A 15,050-nucleotide genomic window follows, 5' to 3' on the forward strand; every position below is an offset into this window, starting at 1 on the left:
TTACGGGCCGGGCTGTATGGATTTAAAAAGCAATTGAACATTTTCCAGTTGACAATGGCTCTGATCTTAAAGTAGTTACCTTGGAGCCTACCATATCTACGACTTTTGCGTTGGTGCGTGTGTGGTTTTGCGCGTGTGAGAGAGTGGATGCAAGTGATAATTTATTAAAAACCTGATTCAGTACGAACTTTTTTTTTTCAACGAGGTTTTTGTTAACAGTTCTCTCTATTTAAATACGCATAACGGGATTTATTTGGGGGAAATGTTAAAAATGCAGTATCTGTCCATGAAGATTTATAATGGGCAGTCTACTCTTCAGCTCGTTCAGAGCTTCGATGCCAAATCATGTAGTGCCATAATGCCTTCTCTTTTATTCTGCTCGTCTCTTTGCTACATAAAGCTTTTGTAAATAGAATCAACAATATTCAATAGAACATGACCTCAAGTATTTAAATGGCACTTTATAAACTATCTATATCTTAATGTAAAAACCACCGAGACCTTTCAGAACCATCGAGGGCACAAACATGAAACTAGTATAGATGCAATGTTCCCAATCCAAGAAGCATTGTTACGTCGTTTTCTAAGACTAAGGTATCGATTATGGATCGGTCAAGGATTTTGGCAGCACAAAATGGAGTTTTGCGAAAAGAGCGATTAAGAGATGTTGGCATCATCTCGCTCTGCTTCAGAGGCACAACGGCGCGTGCGTCTGTTAATCTTGGGCTTCCTATTAAAGACGATCATACAGCAAACATAAAATATACCCACTGTGTCGAACGCTTAATTAAATATTGATTGCGGACTTATGTGAATTTACCACATCAAATCATAGCCCCAGTTGGAGAGCTGCCTTTGATATGCCCGCGTTTGATGTGGAAATGAGCGCAGCGAAGCAGCAGGAGCGACTCCACAGTACACATTTCTCATGTTATTAATTTATTTATTTTGCTATCAAGTTGTTCCCTCACAGCGTGAGGCGCCCTGCGCCAACCTCCCGAAATGATGTCTATACTATAAAAGAAACAGCATCTCACTACATCTTACTCAACGTTAAACTTTGCCCATTCCTTTATATTCAAAACATATAGGCCGCACTCTTTGCCGCTTTCGCTTCCCAGTGTATGACCGAACAAGATGTCGTTGTTCGGACGAAGGCTTCGTGACCCCTTTAGTGTTTCCATCTGAGGAAATGCATGATATACTGACTGACATTACATGATGTATGTAATTTTTTGTACAGCATGTATATTGTAAATTTAAATCAAATAAATGTTTGTTAAAAAGTGTATATATATATATATATGTTCAGAGCACGCACGCATTTTTGACATATTTGTGGTGATAACACGCAACATGGTAAAATAGAAAATTCAAGCACCCAGAGGGCAACTGTGCATTCCTCTGAAACTGGCTGTGTTGATGATAAAAGACGTGAGTCTCCTAAAAGACAAGATGAGAGTGCCTCAGTGCCCCCAGCCCTCCCATGCTCATGGGCGAGATCCAACGTTGCTTAGAACTGGGGCACGAGTCCTTTTTAAGTACTCTGTTGAAATTCTAGGTAGATTTCTAATGTAAGATATTCACTCACACTCACACACACACACACACACACACACACAATTCCACTCTTTTGCTTCTCAAATTCCCACCGAAGGCACGTTGTATGTTTACAGTAGGTGTGTAATTACTATACCTTCAAAGTCACCATTTCTCAGTATTTCTGGAGCATGCACTTTTTTTTCTAGTCCTCACCTAACAAACCGGGGTTGTGTTATTGCGTTTGGTTCGCTGAATCAGTTGTGCGAGTCACTGTTGGACAAGAATAGAAATGGAAATTGCTGTGATTCCCCAGGAATTCATTGCGAATCTGTTCCCTAGACTGTCTCACTTGCTGCTTTTCACTGGACTGCAGAGTTGAGGCACGTTCTATATATTGACCAGATTTGGTGTGTTGTTCTCTCATCCCTGCTCCCCTGAGACTGTGTAATCTAAATTAATCTCCACATATGGCTGCATTCATCTACATCAATTTCCACCTGGCTCTTTGGGGGATATCTTGGCAGTTTACGCTGGAAGAGATTTAATTGAATTTTTTTTTTAAAAAATGATTTCCACTCACTGACAGTGATCTCTCACTTAAACACAAATCTCCTTGTCTAACCCAAACACATATTTATTGAGTTACAACAACATTGAGTTACAACAACACATTAAATGAGAATTAACCTTCAACATTTTTTTTTTTATCATTAAAACTGTCATGGTATCCCTGTATACATTACATCTTTCTGGGACAAGGACAAAAAGAATTAGAGTTTGGAATTTTGACCGTAAGGCCTCTTGACCAATTTAAGACAAATTCATCAATGTCAAGGGAGTGCCAACACTACTCAAAGGGACTCATAAAAAAAAAGTTCCCAAATCTAGTCCCGAAGGGCGCCGATGTCCCCCTGCATTTGCTGACACCTTTAATTAGAGGCTGATTTGATTTTTACCTGGAGAACAAGTATATTAATCCAATCAGACCGGTTGATATGAAAACCAGTTGGACTTTGGGCACCCGTGCCATTTGGAGAAAATGTGAGAATTATGACTCTTAAAAATCATGGTTCTACATCATAGAGTAAAGCTGTCTTGGTAATTTTCATAACGTGTTGGATCCACTGGTAATAGTTAGCCACATTGGTATATACTCCATACTTTCCCTCCTTGGCACATTCCTCGCCCCAGCTAACAATGCCAGTAAGGAACCAGGTATCATCTTGGCTGTTGGTATGTGGTCCTCCACTGTCACCTTGGCATGAGTCTTTGGCTATGTTGTAGTAGCCAGCACAGAACATGAAGGGTGTGATGCGCTCGGTGCTGCTGAATTTACACTCTGTCCTGTCAACGAAAGGGACTTCCACCTTCTGCAGCGTGCCCGCGGTGCGGCCTTGGAAACGAAGACGGCCCCAGCCGCTGACCGTAGCCGGGGAAGCCGTGCGTAACAGACTCTCCGTGAAAGCCTTGGGCCCTAGGCAGATGGGACGGATAACGTTGGAGAAAAGGATGGAGGTCTTCAGACGTAGCAGGGCTATGTCGTGGTTGTATGTGCTTTCTTTGGGGCTGTAGCGTGGATGGACATAGCGCTCTGCCACCTCCAGATCCTGCTCTGTGCCTTCCTTACGATAGACGTCATGCTCACCTGGAATGAAAAACGAGTAAGAACGTACAGGGCACAATTAGACTACCATAGATTACAGGTACAGAGTAAGGTATCCAATGGATCTTAGTTCAAATGAGGCCAGGGAAAGATGTTTAAGGGGACAAAAGTCTTTCTTTTTAAACTCACACAATGAGACACATGCCAGGAAACTCAAAATAAGATTTTACAGTTAAATGTTTTACCTCTGTTGTATTATACAAATAATTTTGAAAATAAAACAAAACTTAACGAGTTCTTAGAAAAATAAATGCACATTTTAATGACTTTGAGGAGGATACAGCATCAGAGATTTGTGCAATGACTTTCACTTGCACTTCATCATTCACCTGAGTCATATTTTTCTATATTTTCATCCTGTCTGTGTAGTTAATGTTTCCATTTAGGCCTCATATTGCTACTGCTTTCTTGGCCAAGGTTCACTTGAAAAGGAGATGGAAATCTTAATATGACTAAATGAAAGATTGAACAAACAAGTAAACAAAAACGATTAGAAAGGGTTTCTGTCTGTGTGGGAAAGCATTTTTATGCATGCCAACCTTGTGTCATAATTACAAGTCATTCATCTTGGATCCATTCTTCCTACCCTAGCCTTAACTGTTCCAGATGATGAAGGGAATCCTTCACAAATTATCAGGGATAGATAAAAAAACTTAAAACCATGGTTTACAATCTTAATGTAAAGAGACAGCTATACATTATACTGTCTCCAGACGTATGGTAATCTGGTGGATCTTACCCACTCTGACAGTAATGTCATTCCCTTTGGCCTCCAAGAGACAGTGGGCTGCAGTTATCACCCACTGTTCAGCCAGTATTGAACCGCCACAAAACACCCGCTGCGTGGAACGCCCCACTAGCGCCACCTGGAGTAAACGCATGTGCACATGTACTCGCTTATTTCTTCCAATTGATGATCCGTCATTAGAGCATTTTTTATGTAGCTGAGACAATATAGCTCAATAAATCCAATAATTTTGGTCATTGTCTCATCAGTAAAATGATAATTTAGACCTACTTGCCAAGGGACCTCTCCAGGCATCGCTTCATGGCCTCCGACAATACGTGTCTGGGGGTTCCTTTGACGAGGAGGAGGAGGAGGCGCTGTAGAGTTGAAGACCCAGGCGGGTAGTTTTTTGCGAGACGGCATGATTCTGCCTGTCCTTTCCACAGGGGCTGCAGTGCCAGCTTGGGTTGAGTTGAGGACATATGTGGACCCGCTACTGGTTGTACTGTTCAAGAGGTCCGTGCTGTTACCGTCGATGGATAATAATCTTATAGATCCGTATCTATTTACCGTCCTGCTGCGTCTCCCACATGGAAACTGTGCTGGTTATTTACACATACACACAATGTCAATGACAGCACTACCGCAAGCAGATGAAAATGAATGAACTTTCAAGTTAAAGTTTAATGCTAATCCGTTTAACGGAAAACATATAAACTGTAATCAAATATAGCAAAGAAAAGTAAAAAAAGAGGGCAAAGGGGAGGACAGTAGTTAAGTGCAATTGAGTCAAATATAGGGTGGCTACTGACAGGATTTACAATCCACCTTTAGATTAAAAAAGACTGAAACGTTTCATCTAGACATTAAGCTCTTGGTAAGAATTGACAAGTGAATCTCCTTAACTGAAGATTCACGTGGAAATATATAACAGTTCGCCTATTTCTTATTTATAATGAGAGTTCAGTGCGGGAGACAGATCGAACTACCCTCAGGAAGAATTTAATGCTTCTTTGAAACGTTAAAATCTTTCAGCCTAAAGGCAGCACGTAAAGCCTTTTAGCTCAAAGTGCTCTCGCTGATGTAGAGTTAGTTCCAGCCCTGATCATTCAATGATTGGAATTAAGCCACCTGGGTACAACAAGAACAGTATTTAAAAACCTTTCTCCCCTGACACTGACATTTTTGTAAGTGTAAACAGCAACAGATGAAGAATTAATTAAGTCACCTGCAGGTTCACACGTGAAGCCGTCCTTAGCCAGCTTGTACCCGCTAGCACAGATGCACTGTGCTCCACGATGCCCCAGGGACATGCAGAAATGCGCACAGCCCCCGTTATCCACATCACACGTCCTGGTTGTTACTGTCAAAACACGATAGCACATGGCTTGGTTTATCCACACGCTCAGGCGTAGGTATGTACTGACAGCCACGCTTATTATGGTGATGATGATTATTGTTATTATTATTATTATTATTATTATTATTATTAATAATAATATTTTTTTTTCTTGTCAGAGGCTGGTGAAGAAAATTCTAAACCACTCACTGGGATAGAAACAGGTCTTTAGACTTGCCTATTTCACAGCTCCTCCCAATAAAGCCGGGCTGACAAGTACATGTATAGGAGCCAAGTTGGTCCTCACAAGTGCCGTTGTTCTGACAGGGTGATGATTTGCACTGGTCTCCGTCTGAGGGGCAGGACAAGTCATCACCTTATTAAACAAACTCATGAGGATCACATGTGGAGAAAATGTGCTAAAATACAGTGCTAGTTGAAAATGTTTACTCTCATCATCTTCTGGCTTATTATTATGACTGTTCTCCAAGAGCTAATGAATAATTATTTCTGTAAGCTGTTTACACAGCTGTCAGACCCCACGTGACCAGGCACCACTTGAGTTCAAAAATCCACCTACACACACACAAATAATTTTGAAAACCTTCAATCTCAGTCTCCCAGCTTTGCTGCCAAGTGTTTTTTTTTTTTTTTCTCTCGGCTAGAGTCAGGGCAACAAACATGAAAGCTTGAAGAAGAAGAAGAAGAAAAAAAAAAAACCCTAACATTTTTAATCCACCACAAGAGATCCATACACTCCTTAAACGCAACTCCTCGGTTTGTGTCAATACTGCAGTCAATCATTGAGCAAAAAAAAAAAACTTACCAGCGTAACCTATCCAAAATTCCATCTGAAAAAACAGACATCAGACAAGAAAGTGAGTCATCCAATTCGATATAAACTCTGAGATAAACTGCTCTCTCTCTCTCTCTCTCTCTCTCTCGCTCTCTCTCTCTCGCTCTCTCTCTCTCTCTCTTTCTTTCTGTCTCTCTCTCTTTCTCTCTCTCTCCCTCACTTTTTCCTTTTTCTGTCTCTCTCTTTTATTTTTCTCCCTCTGTCCACACTTTGCCGCTCTCACTCACCGTCTTCTCATCATTTTCGAAGGCTTCTCTGGCCTCCTCCAGGTCACATCGCTCCTCGTAACACTCTCTCTCCACGTTCCCCCACAGGAACTCCTCAAAGGCCCCCGTGTTGTAACGCCTGTATCTCTTTAAGACTGTGTCTGCCTCCTGTCCGGGCAGGAACACTACGCCTCACCGTTCAAGAGGCACAAACAGAGAGAGAGAGAGAGAGAGAGAGAGAGAGGGAGTAAAAAGAGCTGTACTCTTATCTCTCCTCCAAAACTGCAGCGTGTTACATATTTGTTTTCGGCTGTGTCTTGAATACAAGCGGTACAGGCTTAGGAGTCAATGGAAGAGCACAGTACTCCGTTTGATTGGCATCTATTGTGAAGTTCTTACTAAAACGTAGTAGTACGTCCAATTCTAATAATACCTGAGTTATATCAGGAATTTCACTTATGTTATCCATTTTTGGGACATGTGTTTTGAGAGACTGAACTGTTTGTTAGAAGAGAGGGTGAAAAGTAGTGACTTACCCATAGAGGCCTGCAGTATCGCCTGTAGCAGTAGAAAGAAAGAGAGATAAAACGCCATATCTGTTCAGACCAGATTTATCTGTCCACCATACCTCATTAACAAATACCCTGAACCAGTGTTCCAAAGTACATCAGTCTGTTTGCACTACTGACAACTCTAATACTGAGCAGACCAGATCTGTGTGTTCCCATGGGCTGGTATTAGAGTTGTCAGTAGTGCAAACAGTGAGAATCTGTGTGTGTGTGTGTTTGTGTGTGTGTTTGTGTGTGTGTATGCCTGTGTGGGTGTTTGTGTGTGTTGGGGGGGGGGGATATATATAATTTTTATAAGGTCAATTTTTAGCAGTTGGCACAATTAATTTCCTTCTACAGTTTCAGTCATGGAACTCTGCAGTGTCACTGATTAAAAAAATGTTTTTCTGCTGTGTCTACATTAGAACGTGAAACTCTTTGGTTAATCAAGTCTTTCCAATGTCCACTAGATGGCAGTCATGTACTTTATAATCACAGATATGCAAGAACTGTAGCACTGAAATTACGTTGTGTTGTATGGGAAGTTGGGAAATGTATGGGAATCCATATTAATTGATTTGAAAGTAATATCATAAAATGTTCTGGAAACAGGGTAGAAAAAAAAAAGAAAAAGATAAACAGGAAATGGCCGTCTTCCACTATTCCGATCTGAGTTCTCTGCTGCTTTTCTTTTTTTTTTTTCTTTTTCTTTCTTTTTACCATACACACTAAGACATTTCTCTTAAACACTGACATATACGCATAACACATACCTGTATACACAGCTGGGGTACTTTAAATCACAATATTTAATACACACTGGTCAAGGACCAGTGTGGCTATTCATAGTTATGATCATTAAGGCTTGAGTAATGCATGGCCTTCAAGAACTCATTTTCAAAAGCAGATCTGGATGAGTTATGTTGGGACACATTGACCTCTGTGAGGTCAGACCCCGACTCAAAGGAAAAGCCTTCTTCCTTTTGGCAATATTCGACCCATTTGTGCAGTTATAGCAGTCTCTGGTTCTTATAGGGCCAGCACAGAGCTAGCCAACAGCACCGCGAGGGCAGCGAAGGGTTAAAGACGGCCTAGTTTTGTCTTCCTGTGCTGTGCAGACAGACAGGCCATTAGGAGCTTCGTCTCGGTTCAAGTGTCTGTGGTAATGCGGCCTGACTTCGGGGATGACGGAAAAAGGGCTGAATCAGCATGCTGGAGTGTCTCTCGGTTTCGTGGTTCAATTCCACTGTTACTATGTGGTCTTGAGCTCTCTCTAGGATCTGCCCCCCCCCCCCCCCCCTTCCCTCCTCCGCCCCCCCTTACCCCGTGCCCAAGGGAGCCTGCGGGCTGCTCAAATGGAAAGTCATATCGACTACGAGCATTTCTGTTTCATTCAGCCATTACCGGAGTGAATAATTCATACTTAAGTAATTAACACTGCCCATCAATTCAAGCCCATATGGAAACCTCTCAATCTGTCCTGGCAAAGAATAACCAAAACGTTGAAGCCTTTTCAAATCCAAGGGAGAAGGGGTGTTAATGGCGAGCAATCAGGAAACTGTGTAATTGTCGCCGGAGACCATCACTGAGCAATGCTGAGTAATTACAGCTGTGGTCGGACTATTACTTCGGAACGTTTTAATTATGTCGACACTTCTATGACACTTGAATTTTAGCTTTTGAAAAGTCAACGGAGTAGACGTCATAGGAAAAAAAAAAGAAAAAAGAAAAAAGATTTGACCGAAAAACAAACATATCTCAACGTCCACCTACTCAAGACGTCAAAAGCTTTGACTAATCGTGCAAATAATTAAATCCACCTGGTTTAATCATCGGACTGGTTTGGACCCCAGGAGACAGCTGAGAGGTCGGGCTTAATGAAACCTCCAGAGACTGACAGCGTTCTACTCGTGTCCTGTGATATGTGTCCATCACTTCTGCATGGGACCTCACACCAGTGCAGGGTGAAGGCCACGGTTTCAAGGCCTGGTCAGAAGTACAGTGCTAAGACTGTAATATGGGATGTAGATGGAAGGGGAGCGTTATGGTGATTTATAAAGCAGGAACATCGATCTCCGTGACGCGCGTCTCTCCGCCATCCCCGCGCGTTTGTGGGCACAGCTGGGGGAATCGGGGCTGTGTCCAATTAGATTAGTCTCTACAGCGGGGGGATCGAGCCCGGCTCCCGGAGATAATAAAACCGTGATGTCTGTAGAGCACGATCGATGTTTCTGTAGTCCCCTCAGCTATGAGACGGTAAGATCTGAGCCGAGGTCCTGCCCTTATAAATTCCATACACAGCCCAGTTGTTGATTTTTTTTATCGCCTGCTCAAGGTTTTCATCAGGGGCCCTATAGTCATTTGCGAAGGGCTATTTTTGACCTCGTAAAAGCTCCTGACACTCCGTGGATCGAAGTCTTCATGGCCCTTGGTGAGAACATATGTGAGGATCTGCTGGGTTTGTACTGTAACGTCAGCAAGCTTGGAAAAAAGGAGGTGGAGGATGGATGGTTTGTGGGTTACAGTAATAATAGCGGAGGAGAGACTCGACAAAGGTAGAGCCATTCCACTAACCTTCCAGTTTATGAGTTCCTGATTTATGCCGGTCCTCAATGCTGCACACAGCTCAGTGAACTTACTAACCCTCACATGCTCTTGTTGTCTGAGCCCCATCCCACCCTCCACAGACACACACACACACCACACAGACTTCCCAACCCCACCTCACGTCCTTACCGTGTGCCTGTAATGCTGTTTTACCGCTTGTCCACACGGTGGCAGTAGCAGTAGAGTCTGTATGAGCCCTCGCTGCAAAAATATCTCTATTTGTGTTATCAGTAGGACCTAGTTGGAAGATATTACTGATCACTTTGGTGTCTCTTGCTGATACTTATTTTAAAAAAGTGATTGTGTGTATTTTGAAGAAGGGGGTTGCCTGTCTGCCAGAGCTTCAGATTCTGAGGAAAGAGGTCGCCATCCTGACGGTCTAGGCCTGAGAGAGTAACTCCAGTATTGGCTGTCAGTCAGCGAGTGGAGAACCGTCAGTCATTGTTTGCCCGGGGTCTGGTCGGCTACGGCTCCGAGAGGAAAAGCTGGATTTAATGTCTCACTTCAACCGTCTTAGTCCAAGGCTTCAGAACTCTTTCAAATCTCACTCAGATCTACACCTGGGTTTCTGTGTCATCAGTCAAGCCTGGTGATGTTTTTTGGCCTGCTCTGCGTTGGTGGACACTTGAGTGGATTCCTCTGACTCCCTTTGCACCTGGCTAGTTTAACAATGTGTTGGTCTATACTGTACTGTACTGACTGTCTGTCCTCTACCTGAGCAATGCCTCTTTGACAGAATGTTCCTTCCCACACTCATGTTACTACTGAACAAAATAACCATAATTATATATTACTGGTTAGACATGCTTGCGATATATCATAACACTAATTGTATGGTATATAAGATGAACATGTGGTTACTCTACAAAGGCATCCAACTCAATCCCCCAAGGGTTGCGTCCGTGCCTATTAGTTAAGGTAAATAGCAAAGCAGTTTCTACATAAGATGCTCTGCGTGTCAGCATTCCTACAGTAGAGAAACTAATTACTCTCCGGCAATGCAACGACAGCAGCGGCGGCAGCAGCAGGACGGTCAAAACTGAAAAAAAAAAAAAAAGGATTTAGAGAAAACCAAAGAACCAAAGAATGAGCATAGTTGGAGGAGATTAGTTGGAAGAAACTGGAAAAATTGCATAATTGCTTCGGAGGTTTTAAAGGGTGGGGGTGGGGGGTGGGGTTACAAAATGAGAGAAGCAAAAGAAGAAAAAAAAAAACAAAAAACTGGAAGTACGTTTATGTCCTCCAAATAGCAGTCGAATTGAAAACGGCGATGACATCACACTGTTGCATGAATCTCCGTTTCTTCAGTCAGAGGAATTATAAATGACTCACCAGCTACTGCGTGACATTTTTCCCCCACTGAAAATAGAGCACAGGCGTCAATCACTCCACGGGGGCATGTTTACTCGTTTGCCTGTCTTCAGGGAACTTTAATCAGTCGATATTAATTAAAGTCATAGCTTAAGTAAGATAAATAATTGTGCCGAAGCGCTCGCAGGTCTTGTTTGAAAATAAGAGCGGAAATGTTCCCTCTCATTACACACCTCTGTCATTACAGAAACATTTTCATGTTTGTTTTGTCATCTTCCCGAAAACAGTTTCGGAAGCACGCTTCAGACTTTCAGTGAGAAACGTGATGCTATGTTCCACAAATCTTGTTGTTGTTGTTGTTGTTGTTGTCGTCGTTTCTGTTGTTTTCTGGTTGTCATAGTAGTTTCCCTCTGACTTACTACATCCCTCTGAGAGAATTCATTTAATTTGGTGTGTGTATGGAGGCCATCCAGGAAAACTCCAAGTATATTTGTCAAATACAATCAGTTTGATTTCAGATGTTCAATTTGTAAATGTAGGACTTTGTTCTGCAGAGAATCTTATTGGAAACAGTTCAAGAGCTTAAATTAATTGACCTGGAACGAAAGGGATCTATCTTATTTGACCGGAAAACTTGTCCTGAATAGATTGAACAGCCTGCTACATGTGTAGGTGAGTCTTGGGGCATTAACTGCCATTGGCTCCTACATCCAGGCACTCCATCCAGGCTGTTAAATCTTGTTGAGTGGCTGCTTGCTCTCCTCAGGCTGCAGTTACAAATGAGAGACTGCAAGCATCATAGCTCTGCCCTGTGTCTCAGCCCCCTGGATGCTACCATTGACATTAATGTGATATTTGAAAAAGTATACCTCTGTTAATTAGCACAGTCATTCACCGAGACTGAAAAGGGTAATGTTTCACTCCCACACCCCCCCCCCCCCCGACTCCCCCGCCCCCCCTCCTCTACCCCCAACCTAACCGCTACTCTGTTATAGCTCCAGCTCAAGAAGCTGACATTTAAACAATATGTTTGATATTTAGACAGAAGATGAAAAACAGTCGCTTTTACAAACTCACCAAAATGAGAACAGTTCTTCCACTTTTTCAGTGTAAACAAACTTTTCACTTTTTAATATCGAGTGGGTACACCGTATTCATGAGATAATGCGATCTTTAGGCTCTTTTAAGCTTTTAAAATCCTTTTAAAACAGATATTTGATATAGAGGACTGTCCTCCTAGCTTGAGTTGACAGTCTATTCAAACAGAGTGTGGAACGTAAAATTTTATTATTGACTGGATTCCCAGGTGAATAGAGATGAATTGCCTCGTATAGTACACCATCCTAATTGCTCTGTTGAGAGTGCGGCCCATTTTGCTAAACTGTTTTTTTGAGTGTAGAGTGACAGGCTCTGTCAGGGCTGGCTTGCTCAGCCACCGTGAATGCACCGAAGCTCCTATCGCTCCTGGACAGAGCTGCCCGCAAAACCCACTGTTTACCCACTGAATGTCAAACATGAGTCTGCTAAAAGGGAAAGGAATACAGAGAGCTGGAAAATGGAGGGAGGGAGAGAGAGAGAGAGAGAGAGAGAGAAAGAGAGAGAGAGAGAGAGAGAGAGAGAGATAGCTGCTCCTACTCAGGGATAATTCATGTTCCAAGCAGAGCTCAGACACAGTCATTCACTGGAAGTAATTATATTTCGTCCATGCCCTTTTCCTTTATATAACCACCTCTCTGCTCACACAGTGATGGACACATCCCTCAGTCTGTCGGTCTGTTAGGGGATTCTGAATATATGTGAGTATGTGCAATATCCCACTACGAGAGTCTTTTCTATCTAACAGTCGATTTTAATTTTACTATATAGTTAACTTATCAGATCATGTATAAATGGATACTGAAATCATTAGAATGCCAAAACGTAAGCGAAGATTATTCTCAAATCCATATTTGCCTTGTAACTAATGTTCCGAGGTCACTTTGGTCTAAATAAGTATATTTCGGCTGCTGGCATGTATAGCAAGTTGTAAAGCTTGAAATAGTTATATAATCCCATAATGCTTTACTAGTTGATTGTGAGTCTTCATCGCTCTGAACATTGTGACAAGGGGTTTTGCCAGTGATCCATTTAGGGTTTGATCTTTGCTCCTACTAAAAAGCTGATGGACCACAGCCATAGTTTAAAATACACTGAAGCTTGGTGATATGGTAGGTTTGAAAATACAGACATAAGCCCCTAGGGTTCAGTTGCGTGACCTTCGGTTGGGGGAGTTGACAGAAATATGATGGTGTGTCGTACCATTTGACCTGAACCCTCACCATGCACCAACTGGATGACCTTAGAGTGACCCGTCATCATTCATTTACACACCGCGTTCCGAAAGCTCCTCAAACTAATTTTGCAAAACTGAGAAGATTAATGAAGTGACTAAATTTCAAGAGGGTAACATTACATTGACTTTAAGCCGTTAACAAATCCATCAGAGGACTATTTATATACTCTGTATAACCTTTCCACCGGGTCAAAAACAGAACAGAATTAAAATATTTCACAGTATTAAAGTAATTATCAGAGCAATTGGATTTGCTGAATTTATGGTTAAGTTTTGTTTTGTAAGTGGTATTTGCATTTCGTGTAGCCTTATCTATATGCATTATGTGTGTGTGGTCTGTGATGAAATCCCCTATCCCAAATACACAGGCACTTCGTATGTTGTTCTATCAGCAGAACGCCCATCATTAGGGAAAAAGAAAAAAAACCTATTACTTCCTTATCAGCATCCCCCAGAGCACAAAGTATGCCAACATTTTCACACAAAGGCATCCAACTCAACCCCTCAGTACAACAGTGCTCCATAAATCACACACCATCCCTTTTCATTTCTAGACCACTTTTCTCTCTGTCCTGGAAAATTATTTTAAGAACAATTCTGTACCGCCCCTAGGCTTTTTCCCGATGTGCCACCTGAGTCGATGTTCAAACGGTCAGATTCATCCCGTCCTGATCCGTTAATCTAACATTAACGAACTGTTGTTCGACATCACCTTGCTCAATTAGCTAACTGATTACCCCTCCCTCTTCACGGGCTGTTTACTGTGTATTTGCCTCTGCGATTGGATTTGCTGTTGGGTGGCCATCAGCTGTGAAGGATGCCTGCCAAAGTGGAGCTGGATTACATCAACACTTGTAGTCTCATTTTGCTTTCGTAACACCATCTGTCCATTCCACTTCTCAAAAAGCAAGCACTTCTGAATGCAGTCACAGAAATGATAACAGACCGCTGAATAAAAACAATACGCCATCTGTAATCTTCACTCAACATTAACCGAGTGCTAAGTTGGAGAACTGAGCGTGATGCGTTGGAGGTTAAGTGAGGCCTGGCCACTTACAAAGAAGCGACCTACTGAAAAACCTGAGTCAGGGGTTTAAAGCAGCTAAATGAAAATTTTAGGGGATAATGCACGTACTTTTGTGCAGGGGGGGGGGGCACTGCAGTGTTCACATGCTGACTTAACGGGGTCAGGTGAGCCTACTCCACACAGGAATTAATCAGCTATAGTGGAATGCTCAAACCTCAGTGGAGGACGCGGTTTGATTGAAAAGGTCGGAGGTCATGCAGCTCGCATGCGATTTTTGACACCGCCTAGGCCTGCGCTCGTGACATTTCAACCAACTGCCCCTCCCCCATAGACCATTAGATCATACAATACTGTCATTACACATACTGACAGATCTGGGAGATTAGCACTGGACTGATTAAAATCAGACAGAGCATGTTGTTATGGTAAAATGATCGACATCATGACAAAATATTACTCCTCGCAGCATGTATCATGTCTAACTAATCATTTTGTCGTCAGTGCTCTATAGTAAAAGTATATCTTTAAATGAGAATAGCACATTATGTCATATGACAAAGTGAGAAAGAAAAGCCAGTGGACAGGAAGTGAAATGGATATCAAACATGAATCTCAGTGTATGCAAAAAAAAAAGATCTGTGATGATATGGGAACTCTGCCTTGAGAGTTATATAAAATTGTATTGCATCGCAGTGGAAAAAAACACACTACTGCTCCATGGAGAGCAGAGTGAAATTACATTGCTTAACTCAAGGCTATAAAAGATGCTGTATTTCAGGATGTCAGCAATGCCTTTTTGCTACCTGAACAAGTCTTAAACCCGTCAGCTTTACCCAATGTATCACACAATTAAGAAAAAAAAATATCAAACAACTTTGAGGAACTAAAAAAT

General features: G+C 42.2%; 1 protein-coding gene across 1 annotated transcript; it reads right to left on the reverse strand.

Moving 5' to 3' along the window:
• Nucleotides 1–2,244: 2,244 nt before the first annotated feature.
• f9a (coagulation factor IXa) lies at nt 2,245–7,005 on the reverse strand. Its single transcript, XM_030765014.1, has 8 exons — nt 6,870–7,005; nt 6,355–6,524; nt 6,098–6,122; nt 5,510–5,623; nt 5,161–5,295; nt 4,224–4,534; nt 3,945–4,071; nt 2,245–3,187 (listed from the first exon to the last, which is right to left on the reverse strand). Exons 1-8 carry the CDS (start codon nt 6,925–6,927, stop codon nt 2,607–2,609), a joined length of 1,521 nt encoding a protein of 506 aa, XP_030620874.1. The 5' UTR covers nt 6,928–7,005; the 3' UTR covers nt 2,245–2,606.
• Between the last annotated feature and the right edge of the window lie 8,045 nt (nt 7,006–15,050).

Source organism: Chanos chanos, chromosome 2, assembly GCF_902362185.1.
Source record: "Chanos chanos chromosome 2, fChaCha1.1, whole genome shotgun sequence".
Lineage (NCBI taxonomy): Eukaryota > Metazoa > Chordata > Actinopteri > Gonorynchiformes > Chanidae > Chanos > Chanos chanos.

Bases quoted from the DNA above. Each gene is read 5' to 3' on its own strand.
- f9a (XM_030765014.1), bottom strand. From the start codon at position 6,927: ATGGCGTTTTATCTCTCTTTCTTTCTACTGCTACAGGCGATACTGCAG. The intron at 6,525-6,869 runs GTAAGTCACTAC...TTGAACGGTGAG, and splicing joins GATACTGCAGGCCTCTATGG to GCGTAGTGTTCCTGCCCGGA. The intron at 4,072-4,223 runs GTAGGTCTAAAT...CGTTTACTCCAG, and splicing joins CTGGAGAGGTCCCTTGGCAA to GTGGCGCTAGTGGGGCGTTC.